Source organism: Pseudophryne corroboree, chromosome 12 (assembly GCF_028390025.1).
Source record: "Pseudophryne corroboree isolate aPseCor3 chromosome 12, aPseCor3.hap2, whole genome shotgun sequence".
Taxonomy (NCBI): domain Eukaryota; kingdom Metazoa; phylum Chordata; class Amphibia; order Anura; family Myobatrachidae; genus Pseudophryne; species Pseudophryne corroboree.
This window is the reverse complement of record NC_086455.1, coordinates 119,736,605-119,756,024: the sequence shown is the minus strand read 5'-3', so window position 1 is coordinate 119,756,024 and position 19,420 is coordinate 119,736,605. Positions and strand designations below refer to the sequence as shown.

The 19,420-nt window shown below is 48.9% G+C and overlaps 1 protein-coding gene across 1 annotated transcript in view; it reads right to left on the bottom strand.

The window, feature by feature from the left end:
• The window catches only part of LTK (leukocyte receptor tyrosine kinase), a 307,777-nt gene that overhangs the window by 254,388 nt on the left and 33,969 nt on the right, over positions 1–19,420 (bottom strand). The window contains exon 3 of the mRNA XM_063947926.1: positions 4,952–5,089. Within this exon, the coding sequence (XP_063803996.1) occupies positions 4,952–5,089 (138 nt within the window). The remainder of the gene's footprint in view (positions 1–4,951; positions 5,090–19,420) is intronic.

Here is a 19,420-nt window from a genome sequence, read left to right as displayed (position 1 = left end):
AACTAATTCCATACTTTTAAAATAATGTCCAGTTTACTTGATTTGTACATTAATGCTAACTTTTCTGTTGCTTTGTGGTAGACAAATAATCCTAGAAAACAATTATCTATTTGCAAGCTGGAGATTTCAGCTGATATTTACCAGTTCACTTTGAAATGAAATGAATCATGTATTGTGTTACAGCAAGGTTTATATACTATAGTCTATGGCTGTGGTGTTTAGTAGTAGAAAGACTTTGGGGTATATTTACTAAAATTCGTATTTTTCCGAATGAGGTTAAAGTTCAAACACGAATGACATCGAAAGTGTAAAATTGCAACTTTTTGAATTTTTTACGACTAATTTACTAAGCTGTCGTATTCTGCATGTTCGTATTTTCCGATGTCGATGTCATTCGTATTTTTTGGCAGTGTTTTACGGGAGTGAATTGTAAAACACTGCCGACATTAACACAATGAATCTCGGCCGGATCTGTGAGATCCGTGCTGGGCTTCATTGTGCACCATTCGTAAAAAAATAAAACATTGTTAAAATAAAAAAAAAAAAATGCGTGGGGTCCCCCCTCCTAAACAAAACCAGCCTCGGGCTCTTTGAGCCGGTCCTGGTTGAAAAAATATGGGGAAAAAAATGACAGGGGTTCCCCCATATTTAATCAACCAGCACCGGGCTCTGCGCCTGGTCCTGGTTCCAAAAATACGGGGGACAAAAAGCGTAGGGGTCCCCCGTATTTTTGAAACCAGCACCGGGCTCCACTAGCCAGATACATAATGCCACAGCCGGGGGACACTTTTATATTGGTCCCTGCGGCCCTGGCATTACATACCCAACTAGTCACCCCTGGCCGGGGTACCTTGGAGGAGTGAGAACCCCTTAAATCAAGGGGTCCCCCCCTCCAGCCACCCAAAGGCCAGGGGTGAAGCCCGAGGCTGTCCCCCCCATCCAAGGGCGGCGGATGGGGGGCTGATAGCCTTTTTGTCAAAATGTGAATATTGTTTTTAGTAGCAGTACTACAAGTCCCAGCAAGCGTCCCCCGCAAGCTGGTGCTTGGAGAACCACAAGTACCAGAATGTGGAGGAAAACCGGGCCCGTTGGTACCTGTAGTACTACTACAAAAAAATACCCCAATAAAAACAGGACACACACACCTTGAAAGTAAAAGTTTATTACATACATGCACACCACCAAACATACATACTTACCTATGTTCACACGAGGGTCGGTCCTCTTCTCCATGTAGAATCCATGGGGTACCTGTGTGAAAAATTATACTCACATAATCCAGTGTAGATCGGTCCTCTTCTGTTCTTTTTGTAATCCACGTACTTTGCAAAATAAAAAAACGGACACCCGACCACGCACTGAAAGGGGCCCCATGTTTTCACATGGGACCCCTTTCCCCGACTGCCAGGAACCCCCCCCCCCTGACTTCTGTCTAAGAGGGTTCCTTCAGCCAATCAGGGAGCGCCACGTCGTGGCACCCTCCTGATTGGCTGTGTGCTCCTGTAGTGTCTGTCAGGCAGCACACGGCAGTGATACAATGTAGCGCCTATGCGCTCCATTGTAACCAATGGTGGGAACTTTGTGGTCAGCGGTGAGGTTACTTTCGGTCAACCGCTGACCGCAAAGTTCCCACCATTGGTTACAATGGAGCGCATAGGCGCTACATTGTATCACTGCCGTGTGCTGCCTGACAGACACTACAGGAGCACACAGCCAATCAGGAGGGTGCCACGACGTGGCGCTCCCTGATTGGCTGAAGGAACCCTCTTAGACAGAAGTCAGGGGGGGGGGTTCCTGGCAGTCGGGGAAAGGGGTCCCATGTGAAAACATGGGGCCCCTTTCAGTGCGTGGTCGGGTGTCCGTTTTTTTATTTTGCAAAGTACGTGGATTACAAAAAGAACAGAAGAGGACTGATCTACACTGGATTATGTGAGTATAATTTTTCACACAGGTACCCCATGGATTCTACATGGAGAAGAGGACCGACCCTCGTGTGGACATAGGTAAGTATGTATGTTTGGTGGTGTGCATGTATGTAATAAACTTTTACTTTCAAGGTGTGTGTGTCCTGTTTTTATTGGGGTATTTTTTTAGTAGTAGTACTACAGGTACCAGCGGGCCCGGTTTTCCTCCGCATGCTGGTACTTGTGGTTCTCCAAGCACCAGCTTGCGGGGGACGCTTGCTGGGACTTGTAGTACTGCTACTAAAAACAATATTCACATTTTGACAAAAAGGCTATCAGCCCCCCATCCGCCGCCCTTGGATGGGGGGGGACAGCCTCGGGCCTCACCCCTGGCCCTTGGGTGGCTGGAGGGGGGGACCCCTTGATTTAAGGGGTTCCCACTCCTACAGGGTACCCCGGCCAGGGGTGACTAGTTGTGTATGTAATGCCAGGGCCGCAGAGACCAATATAAAAGTGTCCCCCGGCTGTGGCATTATGTATCTGGCTAGTGGAGCCCGGTGCTGGTTTAAAAAATACGGGGACCCCTACGCTTTTTGTCCCCCGTATTTTTGGAACCAGGACCAGGCTCAGAGCCCGGTGCTGGTTGATTAAATATGGGGGAACCCCTGTCATTTTTCCCCCCATATTTTTTCAACCAGGACCGGCTCAAAGAACCCGAGGCTGGTTTTGCTTAGGAGGGGGAACCCTACGCATTTTTTCCCCAAAAATTTAACACTTTCCCACCCCTTACCACTGATAAACATGCACGGATCTCATGGATCCGTGCATGCCTATCAGAACACGGTAAAAAAAAGCAGGTCTGTTTTTTTTTAGCACTTTTTTACGATTTGTATTATTTCACGGCAGTGTTTGGCTATTGCCGGCAGTGTTTGTGAATTACACTTTTTAGTAAATTACCGAGTTCTACCAAATAACAGGCGTATTTGACCGATGGTGTATTCATTCGTAATTTTTTTCTTTGAGTTCCAAAAAAATACGAATGCCCTCATCACTGCCGTGATTTGAGTTTAGTAAATTCCCGAGATGACACTTTGAAGAAAAAACACCATCTCGGTCAAAATCGGGAGCTTAGTAAATTTCACGATTTGTTGGATCTGTCAAAACTCCTGCTAATTTCAGTTGTCCCTGAAATGGATGACTTTCCCCATTAGTCTCCGAATGCTCTCAGATAAGGAAAACGTCTTCCATCAAGTGCTTGAGTGACATCAGTAATGGGAAAGTATAGACTGATATGGTAGTGGAAATATTGGCCCTCATTCCGAGTTGTTCGCTCGCAAGCTGCTTTTAGCAGCTTTGCAGACGCTAAGCCGCCGCCTACTGGGAGTGAATCTTAGCTTATCAAAATTGCGAACGAAAGATTCGCAATATTGCGAAAAGACTTCTCTGTGCAGTTTCTGAGTAGCTCCAGTGCGATCAGTTCAGTGCTTGTCGTTCCTGGTTTGACGTCACAAACACACCCAGCGTTCGCCCAGACACTCCCCCGTTTCTCCAGCCACTCCCGCGTTTTTCCCAGAAACGGTAGCGTTTTTTCACACACTCCCATAAAGCGGCCAGTTTCCGCAAAAACACCCACTTCCTGTCAATCACATTACGATCACCAGAACGAAGAAAAAAACTCGTAATGCCGTGAGTAAAATTCCTAACTGCATAGCAAATTTACTTGGCGCAGTCGCAGTGCGAACATTGCGCATGCGCAATTAGCGGAAAATCGCTGCGATGCGAAGAAAATTACAGAGCAAACAACTCGGAATGACCACCACTGTGTGGAGAGGCATATTCTATCCACAAGATATGGGAAGGGGGCTTTACAATATATTAGCTACACAGAATGGGCACCAGATGTCAGTTGGCTCTGGACTCAGGAATAGTACCGAATAGAATCGGGTTTTTAGGGCCAGATGTACTAAGCTTTGAAAAGTGATATACATTTCATAATGAAAAACTACCAACCAACCAGATCCTAACTGTCATTTTTCAAACCCAGCCTGTAACATGACAATTAGGGGCTGATTGGCTGGTGCATTATCACCGTGAAATTTATCAGTTTTCAAGGCTTAGTACATCTCCCCCACATAGCATAGTGGTCACTAGAATGCCAGACTGGCGCTCTACTGCACTCTGGCCGCTAGAATGTCTGCATAATTAAGGGATCATTGAGGCAATAAGAAGAGTAAATCAGTATAGGGGGTCATTCCGACCCGTTCGCACGCAGCGGTTCTTCGCTGTGGTGCGAACGGGCCAGAAATGCGCATACGTGGTGTCGTTGCTGGGCAACGATGCCACCAGCGACAAATGTGATCGCAGTAGCGATCGCAAGATGATGGACAGGTGGGAGGCGTTCCGGGGCGGATAGTCACTGTTTCCAGCCGTTTTCGGGGCGTGGTAAGAAAAACGCAGGCGTGTCCAGGCGAACGGAGAGCGGAAGTCTGACGTCAAAACCGGGACCTGCATCGCTGGATCCGTCGCACAGGGTAAGTAGGTCTAGGGCTAGTCTTGTTTTGTGTGAAACTTTTTTAGTATAGCAGGGCTGCACAAGCGATCGCAGCCCTGCTATGCTAAAATACACTCCCCCATAGGCGGAGATTAGTTGATCGCACCAGCAGCAAAAAGTTGCTTGGTGTGATCAACTCGGAATGAGGGCCCTAGTGAGAGTGCTGTACATTTTGGGATTGTTAGAAATACTGATAGTATCCAAGGGCCATTATTCATAGTCCTGAGCTTCATCCTCCTGCAGCTAAAGTTAAATAAAGCCTTTAAACCCAGCATAAAACAGCGAGGCCCTCTATATTTGCGCCACACTGATAATAGTAGAACACTAACAACACTTAGATCTCAAGCTGGCAGGTCTGGATCCATTACTGAAGTAATTATCTTGGCCTGAGGACTCCCTGATGGTCATGTAGAAGAGATCAATTCTAACTAATATTCCGATTAGCGTACAAGAAACAGGAGTTTAGGAAATTCTATAAAGCAGTCTTGGTACTCACCGCATATTGTGCCTTCATCATCTTCTCCTGGGCAGTCCAGCTGAAAGTCACACACCTTCACATAACCAATACATTCCCCATTTTCACAAAAGAATGATGACTCCCAGGGGCAGGTAGACAAATCTCCCTCTTTATGGCCTGAAGTAGGAAGACAGAGGTGCTAAAATTTGGACAGGCATGTGACGACCCGGATGTTGTTTGACTTATGAATCAACTAGCAATTCAACAACGCTACCTATAGAAAATCTTCATGGCTGATAGTCATTAAAAGGACAATATCATCAAAATGATTAAAACAACTTATTGATATTAACTAACAGGCTCGGACTGGCCCACAGGGGTACCAGGGAAACCACCGGTAGGCCCCACTGCCTGAGTGCCCACTTTTTGCTCTAGGGATTAGGTTCCAGACTGTTCACTTGTATTATACATGGTAGATATGTTGCATTACACTGCACTAGACTATTGTGTATTTCAACTGTAGAGGCTGGCCACACCCCCTTTGTAGGCAGGCCACACCCTTAAGTATGGGCCCCTATCACTGCAGTCCCCCGGTGGGCCCTTCATGTTCCAGTCCGACACTGTTAACTAATACCTAGGTTTGCTTTCCAATATGTTAATTTAATCTAAATTATACATTTATTGATATTATTGAGTCCTTGTTTTATATATGTTAGCTGGTTATGCTGTGTGTCTCACACACTTTACATTTCTAGGTAATTAGAGCAGATGGGGCACTTTGAGCATGAGGTTAGTAGTAAGTTTACCAATCAGATTGTAGCTATCATTTATTTAGCACATTCCATAACATGATAGCTCCACTTGTCCCCTTGAGACCAGTACTTCTCAAACTTGGGGGGTCATTCAGAGTTGTTCGCTCGCTAGCAGTTTTTAGCAGCCGTGCAAATGCTATGCCGCCTCCCACTGGGAGTGTATTTTAGCTTAGCAGAAGTGCGAACGAAAGGATCGCACAACAGCTCCAAAAATTTTTTGTGCAGTTTCAGAGTAGCTCCAGACCTACTCAGCGCTTGCGATCACCTCAGACTATTCAGTTCATGTTTTGACGTCACAAATACGCCCTGCGTTCACCCAGCCACGCCTGCATTTTTCCTGGCACGCCTGCGTTTTTTCGAACACTCCCTGAAAACGGTCAGTTGACACCCAGAAATGCCCACTTCATGTCAATCAGTCTGCAGCCAGCAGTGCGATTGAAAAGCTTCGCTAGTCCTTGTGTGAAACTACATCGTTCATTGTATAGTACGACGCGCATGCGCATTGCGCCGCATACGCATGCGCAGAAGTGCCGATTATTTTTTTTAAATCGTTTATTTAATTTTCAAGTTATACAGGGTTACACTAGCCCCCCACAACAGGTGGGGAGGGTATATCCGTAAAACAACATTATACTTAGAGCAGAGATATAATCTAAAAACAGAGATCAAGGGGTTCCCATATTGAAAAAACATCATGTTGATAATAAAGGAAATAGAGATAAAGTATACACCGAGAGCGACCAAAGCACTTTGATTAATTAGGAACCAAAAGAAAAAGAAAAACAATCTCGTGGCTGTAACAGTAGAGAGAAGAAAGATAAAGAGAAAGCAAGAAAAGAGAAAACAAGAGAGGGGAAAGACGAGGAAAGTATAGAGTGGAGAGAAAAGAGACGGAGGGTCCACCGGAGCGCCTCATTATACTGCAAATACCGCTCGGAGCGCTAGTGTAAAATAGGAGGTAATACTTAAGGTACACGAAAAGGTCGTATTAAGGACGGTCACACACCTACTCCATAGGGGGCGAGACTACTAAAATCACAGTAGAAGTGCCGCGGAGCCCTCAGGGGAGCGCGTTCTACGTGCTGGAGCTTGAGAGTTGAACCATAATTCCCAAATCACAAGAAACTGGAAAGATCTGTTATGGATATATGCAGTGATTTTTTCCATGCTTGCGAAGTACCATACTTTATCAATGACCCGCTTAATAGGGGGGGCCTCCTTCTGTTTCCAATGGAGAGCAATTGAGCAGCGAGCAGCATTTAAAATCTGTGTCAGTAATTTACCGGTACTTGGAGGTGCTTTAATAACGGGAAGGCCCAGCAGAAAAGACCAAGGGTCTTTAGATATCTGGGATTGGAGCACTGTACTTATCAAGTGTGCGACTGAGTCCCAAAATAACATGATCTTGGGGCACGTCCACCAGATGTGGAGGAAAGAGCCATGGCCGCCGCAGCCTCTCCAGCACGTGGGCGAAGAGGAAGGGAACATCTTGTGGAGTCTAGAGGGGACAAAGTACCACCTATATAATATTTTGTAAGCATTTTCCTTCACTAGCGTTGAGATGGAGGATTGTGCGGCAGCAGTGAAGACATCCGACCAATCATGGTCAGTTGGCGGTGGACCTAGGTCCCGCTCCCACTGGAGAACAAAAGCCGGGGTCGTATAGTAGGGAGATGATTCCTCGAGCAAGCGGTTTATGATAGCTATATGACTCCAGAGTGGATAAAGGTTGGAACGGGGAAGAATTCGATATAGAAGAGACAAAGTGTCTTATCTGGAAATAGGTAAAAGGGTTCGCTTCCGGGAAATTATATTTTGTTATGATATCCGATAGAGGCGCGCATGTACCCTCAGACAGTACATCCAGTACAAAGCGGATATTCCTTTCCGACCATGGGCGAGAACGAGTCAGAGACTGACCCGGGGTGGAAGAAGGGTTATTCCATAAAGGGGTAAGCGGAGAGGGGGATGACAGTAGGTGAAAGCGCAGAGTGCAGTAGTCCCAGGTCTGGCAGGAGAATTCCAGCACAGGGTGCAGTTGCAAATGAGGGGATCTAGCCTTGGGGGAAGATAAGAGTAAAGACGACAAAGACGTAGTGTGGCCCAGTGCAGATTCCAGCTGTAGCCGTTGAGTGTTCTGAGCAGGGGCGAACCAAGCGACAGCTTGGCTGAGATGTGTGGCCAGATATTAAAGGCGGTTATCTGGGAAGCCTCTTCCGCCCTCCTGTACAGGTTTACGTAAGGTGGAGAAACCTATCCTAGGAATCTTAGTTCTCCAAACAAAGCGAAGAAACCAAGAGTGAACTTTGGCCAGGACAGAGACCGGGACTTTCACAGGCAGCGTCTGAAACAGATAAAGTAGGCGGGGGATTATATTCATTTTCAGAGCTATGATTCGTCCCAGCCAAGATATAATCAGGGATTGCCATTTATGGAGATCGGCCTTAATATTGACAAGCAAGGGGGCGAAGTTTGCCTTATATAGGTCACCATAGCGGCGCGTAATAAAGATCCCCAGGTATCGGATTTTAGAAACACACCAAGAAAATTTGAAGTTGGATTGCATGCAGGCTAGGTGGGTAGATGAAATGTGGAAGAGGAGAGCTTCCGTTTTGGACCAATTAACCTTATAACCCGATACATGCCCGTACTCCGACAGAAGATGGAGAAGGTTCGGTAAAGAAGTGTGCGGTGAGGAAAGCGAAAGGAGAACATCATCTGCAAACAGGGAGATCTTGTAGACTGAGCTCCCCACCTCTAACCCCCCAATGTCGGTCGAAGTCCGGATACGTGCAGCCAACGGTTCTATTACTAGAGCAAATATCAGGGGCGAGAGTGGGCAGCCCTGTCTGGTGCCGTTGGAGATACCCAGAGGGTCCGACAGCACTCCATTCACGGAGACCCGTGCAGACGGATCCGAGTACAGAGCCTGAATCCCCGTGAGAAATTCCCCCTGAAAGCCAAAGTGAGCAAGAGTTTCGAACATAAAGGGCCAACCTATCCTGTCAAACGCTTTCTCCGCGTCCAGAGAAAGCAAAAGAGCAGGGGTACGTGTAAGGTTGATATGGTGAGCAAGGCTGATGACCCGTCTCATATTGTCGCGGGCTTGGCGACCAGGGATAAATCCCACCTGGTCATTATGGACAAGGTGGGGCAATACGCTGTTCAAATGGAGGGCCAAGATTTTCGCATATATCTTTATATCAGAGTTAAGTAGCGATATAGGTCTATAGTTAACGCAGTTGGATGCATCTTTGCCTTCCTTGGGAATAACTATGATCTTGGCCTCCAGAGCCGATTTGGAAAAAGAAGCACCCTGTAGGACTTCATTAAAAAGGGTTGAAAGGTGGGGCATGAGCTGGGGTAGAAAAGTGTTATAGTAGGCAGCTGAGAAGCCATCTGGGCCAGGAGCCTTGTTAGTTTTTAAACCTTTAACGACGGTGACGATTTCCTCATCGGAGATCCTGGCGTTTAGTTCCGCGGAGACCGTTGGGGACAGACAAGGTAGATGGCACTGGGACAGATAGGCACGCACGTCCGCAAGAAAATCCGGGTTAGAATGTGAGGGCCCGTAAGCATTATATAGCTTCTTGTAGAAGCGAGAGAAAGTCTCGGTGATACATTTAGGATCACAAGTTTTCTTACCGGGGGAAGACTGAATAGACAGAACGTTGTTCCTTGCCAGCTTAGTCCGAAGCCTAGAAGCTAGCAGCCGATCAGCCTTATCCCCCTTTTCGTAAAAAGACTGGTTGAGCCATTTCAAGCTAGTTTCCACCCTAGCCGTCAAGAGCATGTTCAATTCGCCCTTGGCAGAGGAAAAAGCAGAAAGATCCGCTTCTGACCCTGACGTTTTGTGTTTCAGCGAAAGGGACGTGACCAAGTCCGAGAGTTCCCGGATACGGTTGGCTCTAGCCTTCTTATTATGAGAGGAGGCGCTAATCAGGCATCTGCGTAAGACCGCCTTGTGGGCATCCCACAGTAACATAGGAGAAATAGTCGGAGATGTGTTTGTATCAAAGTAATGGAGAATTTCGGCAGCTATGTGGGCTTTCGTTTGGGGATTAAGAAGAATTCTGTCATTTAACCGCCACGTAGGGTGGCGAGCGGGAGGGTGTGGGCCCGGGACGTCCACCGTGACCGGGCCGTGATCTGACCACGTGCTAGGATAAATGGAGGCGTCTAGAATGCATTGAGCAGGCTCTGTACTCAAAAAGAGCATGTCCAATCTTGTGTAAACATCATAAATAGGGGAGTAGTAAGTGTAATCCCGAGCGTTCGACTCTTTCACTCTCCATGTATCGAAGAGAAGATGTCGGGACAGCAAGAGATTCAAAGCAGCTGCGTTACGTGAGTGAGAGGAGCGCATTGAACTGGGCAGAGGTTTAGATCTGTCTAGAGCGCTATCCAGGGTCACATTAAAATCCCCACCCATAACCACATTACCGCGTCTGTGCAGAGCTAGGAGGCTATTCAGGGAATGGAAGAAGGGGGCCTGTAGTTGGTTTGGAGCATAAACATTCAAGAATGTGTAGGGGGTTCCATTCAACAGCCCCACTAACAACAGATATTTACCCTCAGGGTCGCTCAATATATCGGAGGGGGTGAAAACTAGGTGGCTAGCAAAGAGTATAGAGACCCCCTTCTTCTTGCGTATGGGATCGCAAGCATGGAAAGTGTACGGGAAGGTTTTAGATCTAAGTTCAGGGTGTAAAGCGCCAGAAAAGTGGGTCTCTTGGAGGAATATAACATCGCCTCTGAGTTGTTTGAGGGACTGAAATAAGAGAGAGCGTTTGTGTGGACTGTTCAGGCCTTTCGTGTTCAGGGAAACTATTCTAAGAACCATGGAATAGAAGTGGAGCACCACTCAGACTGAAGCGCACCGGCGGGACCCCCGGAGAGAGAGGGGAAAAAGAAGGGAAGGAGACCTGAGAAAGAAGAAGAGAAGGAGAACAGAGAAGAAACAAGCTTGTGATAGCGACTGCAAGTAACAAACATAGAGAATCCATTCTCACAGGTCGGACCCAAGGAAGGCACAGGCTTACGGGCCTAAATTCGTCCGACGTCGACCGTAAGGGCCGAATGGGGGATGGGTGAGCCCAACCGCACAGAGGAGGGGTTTGTGAGGACCGGGTCCCGTGTGTGGGCAAAACCCATGCGAAGTGCGTATTGTAGTTAGTGGGCAGAAGGAGCTAAAGGGGAGGGAGGGGAAGAGGGGGGGAGGGGGGGGGAAGCAAGGAAGGAGAGCAAATCTAAAGGAACAGAGAGGAAACATAGTGTGACGACTACCCAACCTTAGAAAAGATAGGGGTCCGTGTACCCCCACCGCCTGAGCTCCCGAGAAATAAGCATGTAATCGCAGGGGAGGAAAGAAACAGTAACATTGCGACTATTGGAAACAAAACAAAACAAGAAAGAAAAAAAAAAGGGGAAAAAGAGAGCGTGGTCCAGTCGGGCCATCCGGGGCTGGGGACCGCGCGGCCAACCGCGGAGGCCCCCGGTCCCAGGACCCAAGCAGGCCCAACCCCCACATATATAAAAAGGCAAAAAACAGCAGACATTAACTAAACATAGGGCTCTGTAGAATCTGGGAACATCGATGGAACACCAAAAGACATCCGGAGATCCCGTGATAGTCAGTGCGGGAATGAGGCCCGCTCAAGGGCAGCACCATATGTAGAGTCATGTACCCATAGAGGTACGGGAGGCAGATCCAGCAGTGTTCCAATCGGAGGACGGGGCCGTGAGGGAGGGGGAGGTGTTGACTGGGGAAGGGCGCTGAGAGGTAGCCAGAGGGCCAGAGATGTTCAAGTGGTGGAGTAGTTGAAGGGCCTCGTCGGGGGATCTAGCAGAGAGGACTTTACCATCAGATCTGACTTGCAGGGCAAAGGGGAAGCCCCACCTGTATCTGATATTGTAGTCTCTCAGGGTTTTAGTTATGTCCTTTAATTCTCTCCGTCTATTCAACGTAACCGGTGACAGGTCCTGGAAGACTAGGAGATCGGAGCCCTCGAAAGATATGGTTGGAGACATCCGAGCTTTGGCGTAGGATGAAAACGTAGGATTACATCCCTCGGCGTTTTAGCATCTTGAGATCTAGGACGCAGGGCCCTGTGTGCCCTATCTAGGAGTAGCATATCATCAGGAACTGAGGGGACGAGTAAGCGGAACAAGCGGAGCAGGTAATCAGTGAGGTGGGTCTATTCTACCGTCTCGGGGACGTTACGGATTCGAAGATTATTCCGACGGCCTCTATTATCTATATCCTCTTGCTTATCCGCTAATAGCATAACATCAGTACGCATTTGAGCTATCTCCTGTTCCGATTCTTGTTGAAAGGCGATAAGCTCCTCTTGTTTCCTTTCAACAGCGTCAACTCTGGCTCCCAAGCTGTCCACGTCCGTTTTCAGACCAGAAATAGCCTCCTGCACCTCCGCACGGATTTACTTTTTTATGTTGCGCATCTCGGACAGGAGAAGAGCAACATCCGCTTTAGTGGCAGGAGTGGAGGAAGAGTCTTCGTCCGAGTCACGGTCGGATGTTGCTGACGTGGGCGGAGGTGATGATGATTTCCGAGTAGAGGACGGGGTGGAATTCTTAAAGTAGCCCACCAAGTTATGGGCATTGGATTTTTTCCCCCCTTTAGGCATAGTGACGGAGAGGGATGAGGTAGATTAGTAGTCAACACCTGGTCAGGGACGGGAAAGCTCCTATAGCATTAGAATCACCCACGGGACCGGGTGTATCACATAATGAGATCACATCATAGGCAGTTCACAGAGTATGGCCGGGGGAGCCCAGCCGGGTGCCCTGCAATGCGTGAGTGCAGATAAATCAGAATATAAAGCAACACCGCAACAGAGGTGAGAGCATCCACCGTGAAGGTAAGAAAGTAAGAGTGGTCAGCGTCTCCCGTCTTCCGGGCCTCTTTCAATGCTTGGGAGATGCGAACAGTGAGAGCGGTCGCCAACCTCCTACGTGCTCCCCGGGGAACATTAACAAATATACAGTCTCCGGTGGGGGCAGGAAGACCGCGGGTAGCAGGGTTAGAGTGACAAATATTTATAACACAGTGGCAGGGGAGTTCAGCGGGCCCACAACGCGACCAGCGCTAACGAGCGCAGAACTTGAGGGGAGCAGGCCTGCACACACCCCCAACAATGAATCCCCTGCTGGTAGCTGCCGCAGGCAAGACTTGCAATGCTGTGGCTGAGGGAGGTCGTAGTCAATGTGTGCAGCTATAGAGGGCCACAGGAGGGTGAGCGCACTGGCACCCTAGTGGGGTGAGAGGTAGGCAGGTGGGACCACAGGGGGATGAGGGCCCAAGAGCGAGGTCTTAGCGTGGGACAAATGCAGCTACTCACAGTTTTGTGTGTCCCAAGATGGCCGCCAGCAGGAGCACAGGCTGAGGCTAGTACAGAAGATAGGTGCGGCTGCAGGAGGCAGAGAGGGAGCCCACCCGCTCCAGGCAGTGCCCGAGGGCCAGAGGCAGGTGGGAGATGGCCTGTGAGAGAGTCCTGGCGGCGGGGGAGACAACCACAGCTCCCGGTCCGGTCGGATCCCGGCCTCGGAGCTCGTCTTCGGGGAGACGCCAAACCCGAGGTCCCGGCGTCAGGTCTGGATGGAGGCCTCAGATATAGGGACACTGCCAAAGCCCCCTCCTCGGGTCCAGTGTGAGGCGGACGGGTCTGTTGCCGCCCGGCAGTGTAGAGAGCCACTCGGTCCCCCCGCGCCGCATAGCAAGTTATGCACTGCCGTGGACGGAGCCTGCAGGGGCGGAGGTGCTGCGGCAACGGTGCCCCGGGCACTCAGGGGAAGCCTGCGGGGAGGAAACTTGTCGGCCGCTCGAAGCCGCCGCCGGGCTTACGACCCTCACGCAGCCGCTGCCGGTTCACTGAGGAGACAGCCTCGGGCACCTCTTCGGAGCACTTCGCAGGGGCAGGCGTCCTGGATGTCCACAGGAGGAAGGGACTCCGCGGCGTCCGGTCCGGGGGGAGAGCGTCACCACAGTCCCCGGCTTCGCAGTGAGGGGAAGGCCACAACCCGCAGGGACCCTTAAAAGAGTCCCCCGGCTCCGCAGCCACGGCCCCACGGTCAGGAACAATGAGGGGTAACCCCTGGGGCTAATGGGGGTGGTGGAGGACCCCAAAAGCACAGTAAATGGGCACAGTATATGCAATTTAGCAGGAGCTCTCAGCAAAGACGTCCTCTCCTCTTACCGACTAGGCCACGCCCCCCCCAGAAGTGCCGATTTTTTTGCATGATTACTGCGCAGCGAATGAAATCTGCTAGCGATCAACTCGGAATGACCCCCTTGGTCCTCAGGATCCTAAACTGCTCATGTTTCCTAGCAGGAGTACAGGTGTTGTCATTACTTTCTATGTCACTTGTGATTCTGTGAAGATATCTGGAAAACATGAACGGTTTGGGATCCTGAGCATGGACATAACTATGGGGGTCATTCCGAGTTGGTCGCTCGCTAGCTATTTTTTGCAGCGCTGCGATCAGATAGTCGCTGCCTATGGGGGAGTGTATTTTCACTTTGCAAGTGTGCGAACGCTTGTGCAGCCGAGCGGTACAAAAACAGTTTGTGCAGTTTCTGAGTAGGTCTGAACTTACTCAGCCGCTGCGATCACTTTAGCTTGTCCGGTCCCGGAACTCACGTCAGACACCCGCCCTGCAAACGCTTGGACACGCCTGCGATTTTCCAAACACTCCCAAAAATGGTCATGTGAACAATTCAGAGCTTGCAATCACTACTCTTTTCTAGCTGGAAGGAGTAGTATTTATATACACCTTAGAGCAGTGTTTTCAAACCTTGGTCCTCAAGGGACACTAACAATCCAGGTTTTGATGATATCCATAGTTAAATCAAAATAACCAATATACAAGGTACTAATTATAAGTCATCTGTGCTCAAGTAAGGCTATCCTTAAAACCTGGACTGTGTGCCTTGAGGACCGAGTATGGGAAACTCTGCCTAAGAGCATACAAAAAAACATAAGAGCATGGCAATAAAAATTATGCATAAAAAAGTAATTGCAGAGAATAGCTTTTCTTTTCTTTTTTTTATGCATAAATACAGCGCCAAGCAATCAGATGCTAGAACTGGGTTCAGCCATTTAAATGTACTAAAGCTAAGGAAAGTTATCAGACAGACTTATGGGGAACATCACTGAATGTGTCACACAGGGTATCCGGACACCGGGTCGACACCACCTAGGTCGACACCCATTAGGTCAACACTCATTGGTCAACAGTGAATAGGTCGACACTAGAAATAGGTCGACAAGGCCATTAGGTCAACATGAGTTTTTCACATTTTTTTTCTTTTGTTTGAACTTCTGTCATACTTTACGATCCAAGTGGACTATGATTGGGAACGGTAACCCGAAGCATGGCCGAAGCATGGCAAATAAAGCGAGCCATGTGAGGGGACACGGTGCACTAATTGGGGTTCCCGGTCACTTTACGAAGAAAACGACACCAAATAGAAAAAAGAAAAGCTCACGTCGACCTTTTTTCATGTCGACCTTGTTCATGTCGACCTAATGGCCCTGTCGACCTATTTCTAGTGTCGACTTAGCAACTGTTGACCAATGGGTGTCGACCTAGACACTATCGACATTGAGTCCCATACCCGTCGCACAGAGCTGGTTATATGCACGCAGGACACATAATGATAAACAATGATAAACAGATGAATGCAATGACTTCTGTAGATGACAGCCATGTGAGGCAATAGCCCTCTCAGATTGTTTTGGTTATCATAGTGAAGAATTAGCCTCACAAGAACAATATAAGTAACAACTTATTAAGCCTGGAGAAGGGCTAAAGAAGTGATAAAGCAGTGATACGTGCAAGGTGATAATGCACCAGCCAATCATTATGGATTTGAAAAATGACATTTAGGAGCTGATTGGCTAATGCATTATCACCTTGCACTTATCACTTCTGTATCACTTATTTAGCCCTTCTCCAGGCATGATACATCTGCCCCAATGTCTCATGGAAACAATGGGGGTAATTCCAAGTTGATCGCAGCAGGAAATTTTTTAGCAGTTGGGCAAAACCATGTGTACTGCAGGGGGGGCAGATGTAACATGTGCAGAGAGAGGTAGATTTGGGTGTGGTGAGTTCAATCTGCAATCTAAATTGCAGTGTAAAAATAAAGCATCCAGTATTTACCCTGCACAGAAACAAAATAACCCACCCAAATCTAAGTCTCTCTGCACATGTTATATCTGCCTCCCCTGCAGTGCACATGGGCCCTCATTCCGAGTTGTTCGCTCGCAAGGCGATTTCAGCAGAGTTACACACGCTAAGCCGCCGCCTACTGGGAGTGAATCTAAACTTCTTAAATGTGCGACCGATGTATGCGCATTTTTGCGATCAAAAACGAGTTAGCAGTTTCTGAGTAACTCCAGACTTACTCTGCCTGTGCGATCAGTTCAGTGCTTTTCGGTCCCGGCTGACGTCAGAAACACACCCAGCGTTCGGCCAAGCACTCCCACCGTTTCTCCAGACACGCCTGCGTTTTTTCCGGAAACGGTAGCGTTTTCAGCCACACGCCCATAAAACGCCATACATCCGCCCAGTAACACCCATTTCCTGTCAATCACAATGCGATCGCCGGAGCGATGAAAAAGCCGTGAGTAAAATTACTTTCTTCATAGTAAAGTTACTTGGCGCATGCGCAGTGCGAACATTACGCATGCGCACTAAGAGAATTCTCACTGCGATGCGATGAAAAATACCGAGCGAACAACTCGGAATGAGGGCCATGGTTTTGCCCAACTGCTAAAAAATTTCCTGCTGCGATCAACTTGGAATTACCCCCAATATACATATAACACAACAGACTTCTGGAAAATGCCATTTACATGGCAACCCAGTAAAGAAATACCAAAATCTCAGTTTTCTGAAAAACACAACCAATACATGGTACAGGCTTTTGCCGACAGGTAGCACACATAACATTGACTACAAGAGAAGGAACTTCTGCAGACGACCTTTCTCTCTCTAATCTAGGGGGCAAATGTAATAGCCAGCCTTTTGTGCTACTGTGCTATAAGACATCAGAGACGCTTGCACGGAACCTGCCAATGCCGGCAGCTCATAGACTATTACATTTACCCCTAAGTATGGTTTCCTGCGGCGCTCCATTCCCATTCACATATTATAACATTGCCCCTGTCACATGTACCCCTACCTATACTTTCTCATAGTGATCGTCATCGAAGGGTTAACTATTGATGGTCTCCATCAATGTTTCCATCTGTGTTTAGCATCATTGGTGCCTCTGTGCCATCGATGGCGGAGAACCAACCTTTCTCTGACGTCCTAGTGGATGCTGGGAACTCCGTAAGGACCATGGGGAATAGCGGGCTCCGAAGGAGGCTGGGCACTCTAGAAAGATTTATGACTACCTGGTGTGCACTGGCTCCTCCCACTATGACCCTCCTCCAAGCCTCACTTAGATCTTGTGCCCGGCCGAGGTTGGATGCACACTAGGGGCTCTCCTGAGCCCTTAGAAAGAAAGTATAGATTTAGGTTTTTTATTTTCAGTGAGACCTGCTGGCAACAGGCTCACTGCAGCGAGGGACTTAGGGGAGAAGAAGCGAACTCGCCTGCTTGCAGCCGGATTGGGCTTCTTAGGCTACTGGACACCATTAGCTCCAGAGGGATCGACCGCAGGCCCAGTCCTTGGTGTTCGTTCCCGGAGCCGCGCCGCCGTCCCCCTTACAGAGCCAGAAGCAAGAAGAGGTCCGGAAAATCGGCGGCAGAAGACATCAGTCTTCACCAAGGTAGCGCACAGCACTGCCGCTGTGCGCCATTGCTCCTCATACACACTTCACACTCCGGTCACTGAGGGTGCAGGGCGCTGGGGGGGGCGCCCTGAGAAGCAATAATAACACCTTGGCTGGCAAAAATACCACAATATATAGCCCCAGAGGCTATATATGTGGAAAATACCCCTGCCAGAATCCAGAAAAAAGCGGGAGAATAGTCCGCGGAAAAGGGGCGGAGCTATCTCCCACAGCACACTGGCGCCATTTCTCCTTCACAGATCCGCTGGAAGGAAGCTCCCTGGCTCTCCCCTGCAGTCTACACTACAGAACAGGGTAAAAAGAGAGGGGGGGCACTAAATTTAGGCGCAGTATAAATTATATAAAAGCAGCTATAGGGGACATAACTCAGTTAGTCCCTGCATTATATAGCGCTCTGGTGTGTGCTGGCATACTCTCACTCTGTCCCCCCAAAGGGCTTTTGTGGGTCCTGTCCTCATTGGAGCATTCCTTGTGTGTGTGCGGTGTGTCGGTACGGCTGTGTCGACATGTTTGATGAGGAGACTTATGTGGAGGCGGAGCAGATGCCGATAAATGAGATGTCGCCCCCTGTGGGCCGACACCAGAGTGGATGGATAGGTGGAAGGTATTAACCGACAGTGTCAACTCCTTACATAAAAGGCTGGATGACGTAACAGCTATGGGACAGCCGGCTTCTCAGCCCGCGCCTGCCCAGGCGTCTCAAAGGCCATCAACGCTCCCTCAGATGGCAGACACAGATGTCGACACGGAGTCTGACTCCAGTGTCGACGAGGTTGAGACATATACACAATCCACTAGGAACATCCGTTACATGATCCCGGCAATATAAAATGTGTTATACATTTCTGACATTAACCCAAGTACCACTAAAAACAAAGGGTTTTATGTGTGGGGAGAAAAAGCAGGCAGTGTTTTGTTCCCCCATCAAATGAGTGAATGAAGTGTGAAAAAGCGTGGGTTTCCCCGATAAGAAACTGGTAATTTCTAACAAGTTACTGATGGCGTACCCTTTCCCGCCAGAGGATAAGTTACGCTGGGAGATATCCCCTAGGGTGGATAAGGCGCTCACACGTTTGTCAAGGTGGCACTGCCATCTTAGGATACGGCCAATTTGAAGGTACCTGCTGATAAATAGCAGGAGGCTATCCTGAAGTCTGTATTTACACACTCAGGTACTAGACTGAGACCTGCAGACTGCTGCAGCGTGGTCTGTACCCCTTTCAAACAGGGATACTATTTTGCAAACATAAGCCGTCGTCTTATATATGAGGGATGCACAGAGGGATATTTTGCCGGCTGGCATCCTGAATTATTGCAATGTCCATTCTGTCAGGAGGGTATTGGAGACCCGACACTGGACAGGTGATGCTGACTTTAAAAGGCACATAGAGCCTTATAAGGGTGAGGAATTGGTTGGGGATGGTCTCTGGGACCTCGTATCCACAGCAACAGCTGGGATGAAAATATTTTACCTCAGGTTCCCTCACAGCCTAAGAAAAGCACTGTATTATCAGGTACAGTCCTTTCGGCTTCAGAAAAGCAGGCGGGTCAAACGAGGGAAGAGGGAAAAAGCTGCACCAGCAGCCAGCTCCCAGAATCAAAATTCTTCCCCTGTTTCCTCTGAGTCCACCGCATGACGCGGGGGCTCCACAGGCGTAGCCACGTAGGGTGGGGGGCCGCCTCAAAAATTTCAGCGATCAGTGGGCTCGCTCACAGGTGGATCCCTGGATCCTTCAAGTAGTATCTCAGGGGTACAAGCTGGAAGTCGAGGCGTCTCCCCCCCGCCGTTTACTCAAATCTGCCTTGCCGACAACTCCCTCAGGCAAGGAGGCTGTGCTAGAGGCAATTCACAAGCTGTATTCCCAGCA